The 19622-nt window shown below is 42.7% G+C and overlaps 1 protein-coding gene across 2 annotated transcripts in view; it reads left to right on the top strand.

Moving 5' to 3' along the window:
* BLTP3B (bridge-like lipid transfer protein family member 3B) overlaps window positions 1-19622 on the top strand; it is an 88940-nt gene that overhangs the window by 11207 nt on the left and 58111 nt on the right. For both annotated transcript variants that reach the window (XM_004583136.3, XM_058673234.1), the window contains exon 2: window positions 19214-19376. In XM_004583136.3, coding sequence (XP_004583193.2) covers window positions 19214-19376 — 163 coding nt within the window. The remainder of the gene's footprint in view (window positions 1-19213; window positions 19377-19622) is intronic.

Here is a 19622-nt window from a genome sequence, read left to right as displayed (position 1 = left end):
TTCTGTTCTTTTAACCCTCCTCTCTACTCCTTTAAAAAATATGGTCACTGGGGGAAACAAGTATGTTATATAACCAGGCAATGATGCTGAATTTCTTTCAACGTAGGATTTAATCAGCAAACTAAAAACTGGTGCTGCATACTTTTAATCATTGGAAATTTATCCACATAAATACTTTGAACCTATTCCAAAAGCCTGGTTTAAAAAATGTTAATTAATAACTAATCGTGAGTGGAATTTTGTGACTCATTACATACTTGCCATAGGAGTCATAGGGCAATTGATAAACTTGTTGGCCATATGCTAACTAGTAGTTATATGATGACTTAAATGTTCTCCATTCCTGTCTGCATTGATTGCATACTATTAATTGGGAATCTGGATGGCACCCTTAATTGCCAAAGGAGAAATGTCCCACTTTAGGCTCTGGTAGATCTTTGAGATTCACTCCAGTATATTGATAGTTTAGGTCTTTTGTTGTTTATAGTTACATTCAAAGGATGGCTCTTGTTTTGCATATACGTGCAGGAATTCCTCTGTGTTACCTATTTAAGTTTAGTCACAACTGTAATGCTTTGCTTTTTTTTAGATTATAACTGCTTAGCATATCTTTTTTTTTTTGACCTGATGTGAACCAAGTTTATAGAAGATGAGTTGTAATAATCATGTTCTGAGTTTAAAGTACAACTAACACACATTAATTCAAGTTACTTTCAAAATTTAATTCTTTTTTTTTAATTGTCTCATTTTAGGACACTAGTCATGGATCCGTTATATTTAAATAACTCTTGAATGTATCCTGCTGTTACAAACCTAGGAGACAGCAGCCTGCTTGGCACAGATTTGAATATCTGTTGACACTACCCAGATTTAATTCAGCATTTCTTACGTCAATTGTTGTAACTAAATATTCACATTTCCTTCTGTTCTCATATTTCTCTTCCATTCTTGACACTGTTACCAGAGAGAGGTTTCCAAAATGTTAATTTTAAGTTTCTTGCTAAAAATTTGTTCAAACTTTTCTATTTTTTTAAAGCCATATTGATAACAGTAGAATTTTTTTTTTTTTTTTGCCTGAAAATAAATTTAGGGAAATTTCACTACATAAAATAGATAAAAGAGATGCTCCTCTAGTTGAATTGTTTTTTTTTTTTTTAAAGATTTATTCATTTTTATTGGAAAGCCGGATATACAGAGAGGAGGAGAGACAGAGAGGAAGATCTTCCGTCCGATGATTCACTCCCCAAGTGAGCCGCAACGGGCCGGTGCTGCGCCAATCTGAAGTCGGGAACCAGGAACCTCCTCCAGGTCTCCCAACGCGGGTGCAGGGTCCCAATGCATTGGGCCGTCCTCTACTGTTTTCCCAGGCCACAAGCAGGGAGCTGGATGGGAAGTGGAGCAGCCGGGATTAGAACTGACGCCCATATGGGATCCCGGGGCGTTCAAGGCGAGGACTTTAGCCGCTAGGCCACACCGCCGGGCCCTCTAGTTGAATTGTTAACAAAAGCTTGGTCACTATCTCCAGTGCCAAATCCGAATAGCAAGGACAAGGTTTGGGGCTGAAGAGAACATTTAATCTGTCGACAAGCAAAAGAGTAGCATGTCTCAAGGACTAGTGCTTCAGCTGCATAAGAGTGGGAGTTTAACAGGGGCCACACAGAGGGGGCAGGGTGGTGTAATCACCAGAGATGCAGGTCCAGAACCAAAGCTTGTTTTGTCAAGGTGATCCTTGAGATCTGCAGGTGATAATAGTCCATGCTTGACAGGTCCTCCTGCTCTGCAAAGAAGTTGAAATGAGGAACAAGGCAGTCTGTCTGTGCCTTAGGACATGCGCAAGCTTGAAGGCAGTAGTCCAGCTCTGCCTCCTTGGCTTCCTGGCTTTACAGTTTAGTAGGAATTGATTGTGTATGTTACTTTATACTTGACCACAGAATTGGTAATTGGGAAGAGATAATCAAGCATACATTTTCTGTTTTTGTTTCTTCCATTTTGGTTGAATTATGAGCAGCCATCTCTAGAGACATTGTGGGAACAACCCTGATACAGAGGATGAAACGAATGTTCCTTATTATGGGAAACAAAAATCCTTCATGATCTGACTTCATTTAACTTTTGGCATATCATTTCTTTCTAAACTGTCTTGTGCCTTCTGCTGTAGCTTTGTTCACTGTATGTAACCCTATAGCCGTGAGCATGCTGCAACCTTTATCGGAAAGGTCCTCTGTGCCTTATTCATCTGGCAAAAACTCACTCTTAAAACCCTAGCTCAAATGCTTCCTTCTTTGTGAAGTCTCCTCAAAGCTGTCTGCCTTGTTCACAGAATTGATCACTGTCTCCCTTGAGCCTCTGGCTGTCCTATTCTCATGTTTGTTGAAATCCCTAACACAGTGTGTGGCACACAGTAGTATTGCAGTGTCCTATAGTGACTTGTATAGTGATAAACTCTGAAATCCTTGAGCGCTGGGATTTGTCTAACTAAGATTTGTCTCAGTTTGCCAAGAGCCTGATGAGTTTTTGCCATAAAGGTTGCTTGTCTAGTTTTATCATTATCTTCTATTACTTCAACAAAATCTAGATATCCAGATTTTGATGTAAAATTAGCCTATTTGAAATGTTTGCAACAAATTCAGATTTTCTGAAAACATTGTGCAGGCCAAACAAAACATATCTGTGGGCAGAGCATAGTTCACAAGCTGTTACTTTACAACCTCTCATTCTTCTAATATTTATGTGGAAAAACTGGTTACACAAGATTGACTTTTTTATGTGCCTTTACACAAAGAAGCAAACCAAACAAACTTTATTTAAAATTGAGAATTCTAAAAAATGAGGTAATTTAGGTTATTGTGAGTACCTGTAGATCCTTGTTTTTAGGTTTTATTCTATTTTTAAATAACTGTGATCCTTTGAATATATATGCTGTACAAATTGACACAATAGGCTTCTTGAGAGTGAGAACTGCAGTGTTCTCTCCTGGTGCTTGCTACATGCTCAGTAAACTTGGTTAAATACAAAATTTATCAGTATGATAATGAAATGAGAATTGGTTCTAAAATGCCTTTGAAACTAAAAATTATATTTGGGTATAGTTTTAAATCTTCTTTGGTGTGACCTTGAGCGGCTGACCCAACTTCTGTTGTCATAACACTGTCTACTGTCAAATGTGGAGATTGTGTTAGAGGAATGTTTCATGTACAAAAATCAACAAAATGAATTGATCCTTGGCTAGTATGATGCGATGCTCTCTTTTCTAACGTAAATTTGCTTGTAATGTCTTTGTTGATTGACAGATGCAGTGGAGTAGCTTTTTATTATTCTAACAAGTCCAGTCATTCTTTATTAAGATGTGTATGCATGCACATATAGATGGGTATATGTATACATATAATATAATCAGCTTTATTGAATATAACTAGTATATTTGCAGTGAACTATACATGTGAGATATACACTGTCACAGAGTTTTGACATATGGATGTGTTCATGAAATCATCACCATAATTCAAAAATACATATCTACACTCCTAAGTTTCCTAATGCATCGTTGTAATCTTCTGCCTCATTCCTCAGCAGCCACTATTGTATTTTATTTACCTAAGTTAGTATGCATTCGATAGTTTGTTTGAATTTTACTAAATGAATCATGTAGCATGCTATTTTCCTAGTGTCTTTTATAATATATATACATACATATACATATATGCATATTATACACACACACATTTATTTATTTGAAAGAGTTGCAGTGTGAGAAGAGAGAAGCAGAGAGAAATCATTTATCTGTTGATTCACTGCCCAAATGGCCACAGTAGCCAGGGCTAGGCCAGGTAGAAATCAAGAGCCAGGAACAACTTCTGGGTTTCCCATGTGGGAGCAGGGGCACAAGCACTTGGGCCATCTTCTTTTTTAATTAATTCATTGATTTTGATGATGTTTACACAGTGGATTAGGGTAGGAAGGGTTGATTGAGGACTAGGGGAAAACGGGTAAGACCACTACTTCCATAACTTCCTTACCTTCTTCCTATATGTGGTTGGGAGAGAGGAGACAAGGGAAGAAGCCACACTTAGCCTCCCTACTGCCCCAATACCCAGGAATGGGGAACATCTACCCGATGTCACCCCAGCGTCCCCAATAGGGAGCATGTCCGGGGATTCTGTTCCGGTGGTTTCGATAGTTCTGACATGCTGTCAATCTCACAGATCCAAGGATGAAGAAATTCTTCTAAGATCCTTTGTGTAGTGCAGTCCATCCCAGAGTCTCCATTTGCCCAGAAATTTGCCATCAAGCTTCTCTGGGAGTAGTTTATCAATCAGATGTTCTCTGCAGGCTCCAATGGTCTGACATATCCTCCATGTGCATCTGGGTATGCTGTCCCCTGCTTCCATCTTCAGTAACTGAGAAGGTCCAGTTCAGACACATGCACTCCACTGTCAGGTCACAGGTCCTGCCACTCTCCCCATGGTTGGAATTCTGAGTCCAGAGGTTTAGCTGCGGGGACCCTCAAAAAAATTTCATCTGAGGTGATCTCACACCTGACTCCTGTGTACGCCTGCCAGTACCGGGTCTGGCTCATTCTGTCACCCATATCAGCTTACACACACTGCAATTGCTAGGTCCTTTCTGTCCCCAGCCCCATCGCTTATGCAAATCAAAGGGTGATACAGCACGGTTCAACCCTGCCCAGCACACACTTGGTCTCCACATACGCCATTGGGAGCTGCAGCCAAGTCAGAGCGATCCCTAATAATCACTATTTGGCTGGCCCGAACCTTGGTTCTTGTGCCTAGTCTGGTCTATTCCACATCACATTCAGCTCTCATACACATCATTGAGTGTTGAAACCTAATTCAACCCAACTGACTCCACCCTCCAGCCCACATTAATGCCAGCAGGTGCCACCACCTGCCTAGCCAGGCCTGTCCTTGGTCCTGGTTCTCGTGCTTGCCAGTCAGAGCTGCAGCCCATTAGAGAAGTACCCACAATTTCCCTACGACCCACTCCATACCCTGGATCTTGCACTCTTCAGGTGGTCTGTGTCTAGCTTGACAGGACTTGCCCACAGTTCCAGCAGTTGCCAGCTAATGCTGCCACAAAGCCCAACCAGCCTGCCCTTACTCTGGCTCATTCCTGCACCAATGGATATAGTTGGTTAGCTCGATCTGGCTCTCCCACTAACACAGTTCACATGCAGGTGTTGTGACCCTGCTCTGCCTGGTCTGCTTCCAGTCCCAGCTCTCACACTCACCAGCAGGAGCAGTGGCCCAGCAGGGGAGTCCCCACTTCTCCGCTACCAGGACTAGCCACACATGTGCTTTGGGTCTGGTATGGCCTGCTTCTCCTTGACATATGCCAGTGAGTGCTGTAGCATGGCCTGTCCCATTCTGCCCCCAGTCACGGCCCTAATGTGAACTGGCTGGTGCTGCAGCCTGACCTAGCCTGTCCCACACCCCCATCCTTGTTCTCAGATCTGCCAGTGGGTGTTATGACCTGGCCCAGTCTATCTTGCTCCTAGACTTGACCTATACGTTTGCTGGCAGATAGTGTGTAACCTTGGCTGGTCTGGGCTGTTCCCTGTCTTGGTTCTTGCGCTCACCTGCAGGGACTGCAACCTGGCAAAGGAGTTCCCCAAGCTCCTCTATCAGGTTTCCTGCCAGTGGTAGATCTTGCTCATACCAGTGGTTCCTTGGCCCGGGCTGACATAGTCCACCTTCTGTCCTGGCAGAAACAGTGGCCTTGTGCCATGGAAGTGGAGCAAGGGAACAGAAACTAGTGCTCATGTGGTAAGCTGGCATTGCAAAGTGGAAGCTTTAGCCCCTACACCACAGCAAATAATTATCACCGCAGCATAATATATATATATATATATATATATATATATATATATATATATATATCTCCAGCATTTATTTCTGTTTGTTTGAAAGGCACAGTTAGAAAGAAAGAGATCTTCTGTATGCTATTTTATTCCACAATGATTGCAACTGCTAGGGCTGGCCCAGACCAGAACTAGCGACTTCTTAAGAGTCTCCTGCATGTATCGAGGGATCCAAGCACTTGGACCATCTTTCCAGAGTACATTAGGCTTTTCAGGCACATTAGAGATCAGACATGGAGCAGCATTGGGGTGAATAGGTTATATTTGAAGTATATGTATAACCTTTTAAGAAACTGCCAAACAGCTTTCCAAAATGATTGCAAGGTGCACATTGCACGTTCTATTCAATTAACAAGATATGAGACTTCCAGTTGTTCCTTATCTTCACCAATTCTCAGAATAGTTAAATTTTTAATTTTTAAAAAAGATTTATTTATTTTTATTGCAAAGTCAGATATACAGAGAGGAGGAGAGACAGAGAGGAAGATCTTCCATCTGATGATTCACTCCCCAAGTGACCACAACGGCAGGTGCTGCGCTGATCCAAAGCCAGGAACTAGGAGCTTCTTCTGGGTCTCCCACGTGGGTGCAGGGTTCCAAGGCCTTGGGCCGTCCTAGATTGCTTTCCCAGGCCACAAGCAGGGATTTGGATGGGAAGTGGAGCTGCTGGGATTAGAACTGACGCCTATATGGAATCCTGGTGCGTTCAAGGCGAGGACTTTAGACACTAGGCCATGGTGCCGGGGCCCTAAACTTTTAATTTTAACATGCAAGTGGTATATGGAATTTGGACTTGGCTGAAACTAGGAGTCTGGAGCTGTATCATGGCCTCCTATGTTTAGCACAGTGTAGTTATTAGTACAAGTTATGGGTTTTTAGTGAGATGGCCACATAAATAAGTGTTATTTTTCATGAATTTTTGAAATTGCTTCAACATGATATTAACTATAGATTTTTTAAAAGATTTATTTATTTTTATTAAAAAGTCAGATATACAGAGAGGAGGAGAGACAGAGAGGAAGATCTTCCATCTGATGATTCACTCCCCAGGTGACCACAACGGCCGGTGCTGTGCCGATTCGAAGCCGGGAACCAGGAACCTCTTTCTGGTCTCCCACGCGGGTGCAGGGTCCTAAAGCATTGGGCCGTCCTCGACTGCTTTCCCAGGCCACAAGCAGGGAGCTGAATGGGAAGTGGAGCAGCTGGGATTAGAACCGGTGCTCCCAGGGCATTCAAGGCGAGGACTTTAGCCGCTAGGCCATGCCACCGGGCCCTGTAGATTTTTCTTATATCTGTTGTGTGAGAGTGTTGACTTTTGTCAGATGCTTTTTATTCCTCAGTTGAGCTCATTGTGTGATTTTACTTCTGATGCAGTGAGTTATGTTAGTTGATTTTAGAATGTTAAACCAACTTTATTCCTGGAATGAGCACTTGTTCATCTAATATTCTTATTTATAGTTGGCCTTCTGTACCCTCAGGTCCTGCATACATATGTGCAATCCAACCAATCTCATATAATAAATATTTGGAAAAATTGTGTCTGTATTAAATGGGCATAGAATATCTTGTTATTCATAAACAATTCAGTGAAACAGTTGTTTATATGTCATTGATACTGTACTGGATATTATCAGCAGCATAGAAACATGATTGAAAGTATACTGTGGGATGTGTGGGAGGATATTACATAGATTATATGCAAATATTACACTGTTTTTATATTTGGGGGTTTTCCTAGAACTAATTTTGGCACCAATTTGGTTACCTAGGAATGACTATTATTTCAAATTGAAGGTCATAGTTTGTCTTGTGAAATCAATTTAGGGGGTCATAATCACTTTTTAGAAGAATAAAATAGTCTAATTTTCTTTTTTTTTTTTTAAGGTTTCTTTTTTATTTGAAATACAGAGCTACAGAGAAGGAGAGAGAGAGAAAGAAAAGGAGAGAGATTCCATCTGTTGGTTTACTCTCCAAATGACTGCAATGGCCGGAGCTGAACTGATGCAAAGCCAGAAGCCAGGGGCTTCTTCCAGGTCTCCCATGCAGGTGCAGGGTCCCAAGGCTTTGGGCCATTGTCTGCTCCTTTTCCAGGCCATAAGCAGGGAGTTGGATTGAAAGTGAAGCAGCTGGGGTTGAACTGGCATCCACTTAGGGTGCCAGCACTGTAGGTGGCAACTTAGCCTATTACGTTGTCCTCAATAGTCTACTTTCCTGATACCAATCTGATAGAAATGTAAAGAACCACTCTCCTGTTTCCAAGACGAGTAAGCAATTGTAAGGCATTTGTGTAAAATTGAAATACATATGTTAAAGCCAACATACAAATAATGAGAGATAACTTCATATATATGCTATCTATCCTGTATTCTGGATATATATTCTGGAAATATCTATGTAAGCTTTCTAATAGCAATGTCTGTGACAGTTGCCAATATGTTTTGTATCTATCTAGTATAGTTATGTATATAATACATAGTTATCTTTTTAAGGTAAGATGACATATTTGAATAGATGAATAATCATATGGTTTCAATATTAGTTTCACAGCTTAGCCCTTCAAAAGGTTTTGGGCCCGGCGCAGTAGCCTAGTGGCTAAAGTTCTCGGCCTTGCAGGGTCCCAAGGCTTTGTTTGGGCTGTCCTTGACTACTTTCCCAGGCCACAGGCAGGGAGCTGGATGGGAAGTGAAGCACCCAGGAAATGAACTGGCACCCATATTGGATCCCAGCACTTGCAAAGTGAGGATTTAGCCATTGAGCCTTTGTGCCAGGCCACTTTTATTCATTTTTAACTGAAGGTAGAAATTAGATTCTGTAGATAAATGACTTAAAAGGTCCCACCATAATCTGGCCTCTGTTAGATCTCAAACCTCATCCCTTTTTTTTTTCTTATTTTCTGCATCCACATTGTCCTTGTTAGCCCTCATTAATGCTAAGCATGGAAATGTGTAACTAACTCTCATTTGATTTAGATCTTTCCCAATTGCTATATTTTTTCCTGTGAGATTTGTCCTGTCTACCTCCTCCACTTAGACTTCTTACTGTTGTACGGTCCTGTCTCCTTATGTCAGGATCTGAGCTATTGTATATCTGTTTGAATTCTTTGCCTTCCCCCATTACACTCCATGAAGGCAGAGGGTTTTTTAATTTATTTTTTATTTTTTTATGATATAATTCCATAGGCTCTGGGGTTTCTCTTGTCCGCTTCCCAAACTACCTCTCTCCCACTGATTTCTGCCATATTTTAACAATGGTATAGTCCTTCATAAGCAGTCATAAGTCCTTCATTCTATCAAAGTGTATCCCGATGCTGTGGGTACGGACAACAGCAGACAGCCAGCATCCTATTGTCAAGGTACATTTAGAAGTTTTATTGGGAGTGCATCATTTTTTTTTTTTTCAATCTGCTTATTTTAAAATCCTCATGGAGCCAGTACTGTGGCTCAATTGGGAATCCTCTGCCTGCAGGGACTAACATCCCACATGGGTGCTGGTTCATGTTCCAGCTGCTCCACTTCCCACCCAGCTGTCTGCTTATGACCTGGGAAATCAGCAGAGGGGCTCCTGCACCCACATGTGAAATCTGGAGGGCGCACCTTGCTCTTGTCTTCTGATTGGCTTAGCTCTGGCCATTGTATCCGTTTGGGGAGTGAACCAGCAGATGGGAAGATCTTTCTCTGTCTTTCATCTCTGTTAATCTGCCTATTCAGTTAAAAAAAACACATGTTTAAAAAAAGTCCTTAGTACCTATTAAATTACAACTGCTAACATTGAATGAATAAATGAATGAATGAATGAATGAATGAAATGTTCAAAACGTTAAATAATTGTTCACTTCCCTGCCTCTTTTTCTTTCCAAATTTGTCTTCTGATCATCTAGACCTCTTGCTACATGTGATTCTGTTTTATATCATGTTTCCTCCTGTCGCTGAACCTCCACTTGGTGTAGCTCCTCTTTGTTTCTTTCCTTGTCAAGCCCCTCCTCCTTCTTTTCTTTACCTATTTAATTTCTACTCGTCCTTTAAATATCAACTTACAAAGAAGCTCCACAGTAAGACCCCTACTAATTGCTCTCTCAGTTGTGCTAGTTGATATTCTTTCTCATAGCTACTCTGAAGACTGTGTGGGCAGGACCTGAGTGTAGTGCTTACTAGTGGATTGGAATAGCAAATCCCATGAGTTCTCATGTTAGTACTCCCTTCTAATGGGAATATTCTGTCTCAAAGAACTGACAGGGCGTATATGCTTAGGAATGACAGCCTGTCAAACTTTATGGTCTTGAGTCACGATTAGTGGTGAATGTACAATCCACCATCTTTGGTCAAATATGGATTTTATTATGTATTTTTTATTTCTCTATTAGAATTTTATGAAAAAAAAAATCCAGATAGTTACCTGGTTCAAGAAATTGGAGTTTGGGGTCCACTGATCATGTGTATATTAATATTCTTACTAACCTTGTAGGGCATTAAATGATCTAATATATTTGGTAACCTTAATGTTTAACTCCAGAAAATGGTGAAAAACTGATTAACTCAATACTTTTTCAGTCATTTCACTTTTGAAAAATTATTTGCTGAGTAGAGTTAAGAATGTTTCATTTTCTAGGATTGTTTGAAGACTAAATACGTATATGAAGGTATTTTAAATTATACCTGCTGTTGTTATTATTACTTGCTACATTGCTTTATTATAGCTTGCTACATTTATATCTATTAGTACAAAAGAACAGATTACATAAATATAAGTTTCAGAATATAAGCACACTTTTAATTTTCCCTCTCCCTTCCTTCATTATTTTTTTAAAAGAAAGTGTTTGTTTAGAAAGAGAAGCATTGGGCACGGAGCAGTGGCCTAGTGGCTTAAGTCTTTGCCTTGAATGCACCTGGGTCCTATATGGGTGCCAGTTCTAATCTCGGAAGCCCCACTTCCCATCCAGCTTCCTGCTGGTGGCCTGGAAAAGCAGTCAAGGACGGCCCAAAGCCCTGGGACCCTGCACCCGCATGGGAGAGCTACCTGGGAGAAGCTCCTGCTCCTGCCTTGGGATGGGCTCAGCTCTAGCTGCTGCGGTTGCTTGGGGAGTGAATCATCAGATGGAAGATCTTTCTCTCTGCCTCTCCTCCTCTCTGTATATTTGACTTTGCAATAAAGTAAATAAATCTTTCTAAAAAAAGAAGAGAGAGAGAGAAGCATTGTTCCAGTAACAGTCTCTTAATTTACTTTATGATCTCAGGCTTAATGCTTGTCTAAACAGGTCTTGAAAGTAAAAGTAGAAAGATCACTGTACCACAAGAATATGGACAGGGCGATAAACAGTAATCAGATCATAGTATGTCAGCTTTGCCTACACACATTAAGGTTTTGTTTTATCTCTGTGCTCTATATTAGCTATCTGTCTTTTGGGGTTTAACTTATTTCAATAAACATGATCGTCTCCAATTGCACCCCTTCTCAGCACTAATTGTTCAAGGGACTATTGTTTCTCCACGGATTGATTTTAGCTCTTTTGCTTAGATGTGTTGGTTATATCTGTGTATATTAATTTGGTGGTTTTCTATTCATTTTCATTGGTCTGTATGTCATTTTGTTTTTTTAAGATTTATTCAGTTTCTTTTGAAGGGCAGTGTTTCAAAAGTAGAAAGGAGAGACATAGACTTCCTGCACTTGTTCACTCCCGAAATGGCTGGCCCAAACTGAAGCCAGAAGCCAGAGCTTCTTTTCTTAATCCTGTGCGGGTCCAGGGGTCAAGTACTTGGGTGATCTTACCCTGCTTTCCTAAGTGTTTCTGTGCCAGTATTAGGCTACTTTGTGTACAGGTATCGTGTAGCTTGTCTTGAAGTCTGGTGCTGTAAGGCTTCTGGCTTTGTTTTTCTTGTCTAAGATTGCTTTAGCTAATAGGGATCTTTTGTCCTTTATGTGAATTTTAGAATTACTTTTTTCTTGATCTGGGAAGATTGTGCTTTGCATTTTGACTGGGATCACATTGAATCTGTCAAATGCTTTGGGTAGTACAGACACTTTGAGGATATTTATTTTTCCAGTCTATGAATATGGAAGATTTTTCTGTTTTTTGATGTCTTTTTTTTTTTCCCTTAATGTTTTGTAATTTTCACTATGGTGCTGTTTCACATTCTTGGTTAAGTTTTTATAGCTGTTATGAAGGGACCTATCTTACACTTACTTCTCAGCCTTGGCATTGTTTGTGTATCCAAATGCTGTTGCTTTTGTGTGGTTTTATATCTTACAGCATTGCTATCATCTCTTAAAAACATTTATTTTGTTTTTAATGTTGTTTACATAGTTGAGAAGAATGTATGCTCACGTGGGCCACTGGCCAGGGTGGAGAAGGTTGAGGCATGGAGGAAGGAGGAGGGTGGGACAAATGTTTCCAGTTTTGTTTTTTTTTTTTGCTGTTGTTCCCTTTTTCTCCTGTATCTGTAGTGGCTGCAGGGTAGGGACCTGCTCCGTGCTGTCAGACTACATCAGCACCCAGGAAGGGAGGACCGTCATTTGATGTCATCTTAGAGACCCCAGTGTGGAGAAGAATGTTCAGAGGATATTACTTGAGTGCTTTTAATAGTTCTGAGATGTTGGATTCATTGATCCTAGAATGAGAAAATCTTTCCAAGGTCTGTTGGTTGACAGCCCACCTTAGTGCAGCCACACACCCAGACACAAGCCTGGCCACGAGAGATATCCAGCCTGTTCTGCTTTCCATTCTCTGCTGTGGCACTTGACCTCCTCTGCCTGCCTCAGTGATCTGGCTGTCATGTGCCCTGTGTGCATCTGTGTATTCTGTCTACTACGTGGGCACCAGCAACTGAGGAGGCCCAGTTTCAATAACGTGTGCTCCAAGGTCCCACCACATATCCTGTGATTTTTCCCTGTGGTTGGAGTTTGAGTCCAGCGGTCTAGTTTGGGAGTCCCCCAAAAAACCTCTCCTGGGGTGACCCCCAGACCTATCTCTTGTGTGCACCAGCTAGTGTGGTATCTAGTTCAGTCCGTCACTCACATTGGCCTACTCAAATACTGGTGAATGCCATTGCCTGTTTAGTTCTGCCCTTGACCCCATCTCCCATGCAAGCCAACAGTGTTGCTGCCTAGCCCAACCCAGCCCACCACAAACCCAGACCTTATGCACACTGTTGGGAGCTGCAGCCCAACAGAGGAGGGCCCACTCCCAGGACCAGATCCTGTGCCTTCCAGGGAGCACTGCAGTCCAGCCTGACATGACTTGCACCCAGTTCCAATACTTGCCAGTGGGTGCTGTGGCAAAGCCCAGCTGTCCCAAGCTTAACTCTGGCTCTTGCATGTGCCAGTGGATGTTGGGCCCGAACCATGCCAGCCTGGCCCTCTACTAAACCCAGTCCACATATGTGCTGACAGGTGCTGCAGCCCTGCCCAGCCTGATCCGCCTCCAGTCCCAGCTCTCATGCTTACTAGTAGGAGCAGAAGCCCAACAAGGGAGTCCCCGAATTTCTGCCTCCAGACCTTCCCCAGCCCCAGGTCTTGCATGTGCTTGTGGGTACTGCAGCCCAGTCTGGCATGGCCAGGCTCACTTTGGCATTTGCTAACGGGTGCTGCAGTCTGGCTCTGTCCTGCCTGCCTGCAGTTCCAGCTTATGCTGGTTGGGTTACTGTGGTCCAACCCAATCTGGCTTGGACCCCATCCTGGCCCTCGGTTCTGCCAGTAGATGCTGCGGACTGGCCCAATCCGGCTGACCCACATGTATGCCAGTGAATGTTGTAGCCTGACCTGGGCTGCAGTCTAGCGGGAGTTTCCCAGGTTCCCCTATCAGACCAGCTCCTACCTCTGGGTGTTGGTGTGAGGAGAAGTGGTGCTTGGCCTAGCCTGATCTGGACTGCCAGCAATCCCGGTATTCTTCGGTAGGAACTGCAACCCTGCCTGATGCGCCCAAATACATTCCAGCTCTCACTGGTGGGTGCTGCAGCCCATCCTCACCTGGCCCAGCCCAGACCTGGCTGTTACTTGGCCCGGTGGGTGCCACAGCCCAGGCCACCCCAACCCAGCCCACACCTACTTGGGCTCTCACAAGCACCTATGGATGCTAGGGCCTAGCCCAGTCTGGCCTGCCCCCAGTCACAACCCACATGCATCCCAAGGATTGTGCCCGGTCTTTCCCCAGCCCTGGTCTTTTACGCTCACCAATGGAAACTGAATTTAGGGGAGTTCCCTTTGTTCCTCTACCAGGCCTGTTGCCAGACCTGATCATGTGCATTACTGGTGGTGTTCTGGCCAGCTTGGCATGGCCCACCCCCATTTTCAGCTGTGGCCTAGCCCTGCCCAGCCTTCCCCCATTCTTTACTCTTTGGTGAACCATTGGGTGAATAGCCTAGCCTGGCATGGCCCACACTCTGTCCTGGTTACCGCATGAGCCAGTGGATGTTAAGGTTTAGCCCAGCCTAGCCTGACCCATCCCTCTAAACACATGTTGATGAGTGGTGCATCCCTGCCTGGCCTGGCCTACCGCCATCCCTGGCTCTCAGGCTCTTCATTGGGAGCTGTGACCCAGCAGGGGAACTCCCCAAGTTCCCTCACCAGGCCCGCTCCCTGGCCTGTATCTCAGTTTGCCAACCCTTGCTGGCATAGTCTACCCTGGTCCCTGCCTTTGTATATGCTGGTAGGTGCTACAGTCAGCCTACCCCCAGACCTGATTCTCAGGTTCACCCGGGGCGACCTGCTCCCAATCCCAGTTCCTGCAAGTTTTGGTGAGTTCCATGATCATGCCTAGCTTGGCCCATTACCAGGTCCGGCTGTTGTGAAATCAGCGGATAATGCAGGCCCTCAGGAGTGAGCTGTCGTATCTCCTACAGAATCTGCCTCCAGACCCAGCTGTCTTGTGTTCTGGTTGATGTCATGGCCCAGCATTGCATGGCCCATCCCCTGCCCCAACAGTGGTGGGTACTGTGGCCTCACCCTGCCAGGCAGGTACTCTTCATGTGCGCTGGCTTGTGGTGGGCGATCCCATCGAGGCCAGCCCAAGTCTCCCATATGCGAGCGTGCATTGGTCTGACCCAGACATCCCCTCTGGTTTTCTCTCTCTACACTACTTGGTCTCAGCTCTCTTGTTTACCTGAGAGTGCAGAGACCCAGTCATTGGGAGCCCCCAGAAGTCATTCCACACCTGTAAAGTACTCCTTCAGCAGCCTTTACTTCCACATATCTCCAAATCCCCTCCTTGGGTTACTATGACCAAACCAGGGTCATATTCTCATGGGTCCCTCTTGCCTTTGTGTGGCAGTAGTGGCGATGGTGGTGGAATAGGCCCCAGAGTTGACTTCCCCACATATCTTGAAAAAAAAAAATAGGCAACTATGCTGTCATTCTGGTATAGTTAGCACAGATTTGGCATTAACTAGGCCCAGAACCTGCCAGTTGCTGCTTTTCTCCCAGCAGGATAACACTTGCCTAGGTACAAGGCAAATACAGCTGGGGCAGCCTTGCTGTCATCTTCAGAGTTCCAGTCTCTTAGTGGAGCTTTTTGTTCCTTTAGATATAGGATTACATCATCTGCAAGCAGGGATACTTTGACTTCTTCCTTTCCAATATACATCCCTTTGATTTGTTTCTCTTGATTAATAGCTCTGGCTAAAACTTACAGAACTGTATTGGATAGTAATTGTGAAAATATGCTCTGTCTCCAGTTCTTAATGGAAGTGCTCCAGCTTCCTTCTTCAGTATGATGCTGGCTGTGAATTTGTCGTATATTTCCTTGATTGTTGTTGAGGCCTGCTCCTTCTGTACCCAGTTTGCTTAAAGGTCTTTTAAAGAAAATTATTAAGGAATGTTGTGTTTTATGAAAAGCTTGCTCTGTATCGATTGAGATAATAATATGTTTTTTATTCTTCATTTTGCTAATGTGATAGGTCACTTTTATCAATTTGTGTTTGTTGAACTGACAATATCAGACAGCTGTGTGTTCCTGAGTGCTGATGTGGTGTGATAGCACAGAGCGATGCAGTATCCTGCACCCCCACAAAGTTGAGAAGACTGAAACCTTTGTTTCATCCACCTTCAGCCCCCATCCTGCTTTCATCTTTCATGATGCTGGTTATCTGTCCCTGTTTCTGTGTAATACTTCCTAAGTATCATTTGTAAGGCTTGTCAGATGATCACCACATTCTTTCCATTTTTCTTTGTTTTGGAAGGTCTTCATTTCACCTTCATTTATAAATGGAAGTGTCTCAGGATAAGGTATTCTTGATAGTTTTTCTTTAAGGACTCAATGTACCTCTTCATTGTCTACCAGAATGTTGGATTTGTAATAAGAAATCTGCAGTCAATCTAAATGAAGATCCTTTGAAGATAATCTGGTATTTCTCTCCTGCACATTTTAGAGCCTTTTCTTTATGCGTTACTTTTGAAAGCTTGAATGTAATGTTGTGCTGAAGATCTTTAATCTATGTCTTTGGGGTTCTGTGTGCTTCCTGTACTTAGGTATCTTTCTCAAAGGAGGGAAATTTTCCTATTTTCCTGCAGTTGTTTCTCTGATTAAGTTTTCTTAGCCATTTTGTTTTTCATTCCTTCAGAATTCCTAAGATACATATATTTGATTGTTGACATCACATTCCTGAACACTTTTTTTGTTTTCTTATTTTGTTCCTTATTCTTTTTATTTTTTTCAGCCTGACTGAGATTTTCCCCTTGGATATACTTTTCTTCTGCATCACCTAGTCTGTTGTTAAGGCTTTCTACTGTATTGTTTGTTTGACATATTGAATCCTTCATTTCTAATATTTTTGTTTAATTTTTTCTTGGACATGTTTGTCTTCCTGTACAATTTTTTGTCCATGTCTGGTACTGATTTACAGTTAACTCCAATAATTGTTTCTCTGTGCTGTGAGTGACCTTACAATCATTCTTTTGAATTCTTTTTCAGGTATGTTATCATTATCCTGGTCTTCAAAGTCTAAGTATTTCTGGTTTCATTTAGGGAGTCATATTGTCTGTCTTGTTCATGTTTCTTGTATTTTTAAGTTTATTGTTATGCATCTGGGGAAGCCCTTGTTAATATCTCCTCTGAAGCCTTTGCTCTTGGAAGGTTGTCTGTATGATGTCGTGGCATGCCTACAGCTTCACCAGGTATCCAGCTGTATATGCTGGGTAGGGCCAGGGAACTCTGGCCAGTGTTTGTGGGTGGGGCAAGAGTCCAGGGTAGCAGTGAATTAATTCAGCAGGGTGAATCTCCTCTGTTGTCAGTATGGGGAGAGGATGGTCCTGCTGGCTGGCATGTTGGCTGACTGAGCCCTTTTCTGAGCCCAGGTTAACCAGCTGCCAAGATTGAGTTCATGGTGCCCACAGAGCTCACCCACTCGGTTCACACACTTCACAAAGGGTCCGAGCACTCCGAAACGTGATCCCTGAGCCCTCTGTAGGTTCCTTCCCCTGCACGTGGAATTCTGAGCTTTGGGAGTTGAACTGAGCAATTGCTCAAAGATTAGCAACATTTCAGTCCCATCTCAGTCTCCGAGCCTATAAACATCACAGTCACAGGATCTCTACAGTCACAGGGTGCTGGGAGCCCTGCCCACAGCCAATTCTCCAGGCTGAACTCAGTGATCACCTCAAAGTTTTCTCTTAGACAAAAATCCACCAATGGTTGTGCTGTCGGGAGATGGCATTCCCCCTGCTAGCCACCAGGTGCTTTAGTGGAAGGAGCAGTGGGAGGGAATCAGCATGACCTCTCTGACTATAGATAAGTGGGTACCCTCCTCTGAACCACCTCTGTAGGTCTGACTCACAGTTGGGGTCTGTGGGTTCTTCCTCAGATAAGGTCACCAGTGGCACTCTGGTTGGCACAGCCTCCTTTCTCCTTGCTCTGGACTGAGGACATCTGCACTGCCAGTCATGGGAGTCCTTGGGAGCTTGCTGCCAGCTGCGGCACGTTGGTATACTGTTCACTGCTCTGTGAAATCTCTTCTCATGTACACTTTCCAATGAAAACTTCTCTCCAACTGTCTTTAGGGAACACAGACTCCCCTGTTCTGGTATATTCCTGTGGTCAAAACCAATGTTATCTTTCCCTTATTCAGCCAGCTTGGAACTCCCAACATAGACTTTAATCTCTTAAGTAAATGGTAATTGTGTCTTCACTAAATCTGTTGTTATCATTGTTTAGGCAAGTGAATTCAGATTTATTTTTGTTTGTTCACTCAGTGTGAGAATAAAATTAGTACCAAATGTAATGATGTAACGTGCGTGCAAAGAGCCCAGTTTCTGATTCATTTGAAAATACTATTATGCTTAATTTGTAAGTTAAAGGACTTTTGCTTTAGCCATTGTAAAGAATTTGAGTTCTTTAACTAGGAGACTGCTTTTTGATTAAGCATTTTGGGCATTTTGATTAAGCATTTGACTCTTAGAGAAAGACTAAATGGTGCACATATAGCTAATTAAGTGTTCTAAATAATTGGCGTTTTTAAAAGTGAAACAGCAAAAATTAACCCTGAATATAATTGTATAATCCCTTTCCTCAAAATCTTAAAATTTTTTTTATGCCTGGAATGATTAGTTTCTAATACCAGGAGCCAGTCAATGATTGTAAAGGAAACATGGATGTCCTTTGGTCATTCAGTCTGAAGACTGGATGACATCTGTTGCTGCTGTTGTTACTGTTTGCTGCAGGAGGGTATCTCTCATTCCCTTCTTTTAGGTTGGCTGACAGTGTAGGGCTGTTCCCTTCTGTGATGTGATCCCTAGGGAAATGAACAAAATGTAATTGAATGTTGCTCAAGCCACCATTTCCTCTCTTGCATAGTGCCTTGAAAATACTGGATACCCACTAAACAGCAAGTTTGAAAGGCTGTAAGAACCAGTGCTTGATCATATATGGGAATATGATTTTCAAATGAGACCTCCAAATTGTAGGCTTTGAAGGAAGGTATAAATAGGAGATATCAAGACAGCACAACACACTGTGTGCGGATTAAAGCAGAGGTGGATGGCATTGTTAGCAGAATGTGCAGCTGGAGTCTCAGCCTCTCCTCTTCTTACCCAGTTTCCTGCTGCTGCCTCCTGGAGAGTGCTTGGGCACCTGTCCCTCAGGTGGGACAGAGTTGGAGATTCCTAACTTCAGCCCCATCTAGCCCTGGTTATCTTGGGCGTTTGGGGAGTGAACCAGCCAATGGAATAGCTGTCTAATCTTCTGCCATTCTAGAAGAGGTTAAACCTTTTTGTTTTAACGTGAGGCCTATCACTGTGGTTCTGTGGTTCTCAGTGCTGCTGCTACATTTTTAATGCTCTGTATATTTACAAGAATAACTATGGATTACAGTAACTGACACTCAAATAAATCTCAATATATATATTCTCTTTCAGGTTTACCAAAAATTTATCTCCTGATAAGATAAATCTAAGTACTCTTAAAGGAGAAGGTGAACTGAAGAATTTGGAGTTGGATGAAGAGGTGCTGCAGAATATGTTGGATTTGCCCACGTGGCTTGCTATCAACAAAGTGTGTTGTAATAAAGCATCCATTAGGGTGAGACTGATATCTGTATTTTCTTTTTCTGTTTAAAAGGAATATATTTCAACTAATTTTTAAAGAAAAGTTTTAATTAACATAATTTAGAAAAATTCCTCTATGTAAGCAGTCGTATGCCTGTACCTTTTGAATGTGATTGAATTCATACAAGTGTACTTTACAAAATTTATTGAAAGTGAACATTATTTATAGTTTAATTGTATCCCAGACATTTTGAAATACCCCAATTACTTCTCAGCCTTT

The sequence above is a fragment of the Ochotona princeps genome, chromosome 15, assembly GCF_030435755.1.
Source record: "Ochotona princeps isolate mOchPri1 chromosome 15, mOchPri1.hap1, whole genome shotgun sequence".
Classification (NCBI taxonomy): domain Eukaryota; kingdom Metazoa; phylum Chordata; class Mammalia; order Lagomorpha; family Ochotonidae; genus Ochotona; species Ochotona princeps.
This window is presented reverse-complemented; position numbering and strand designations above follow the sequence as displayed.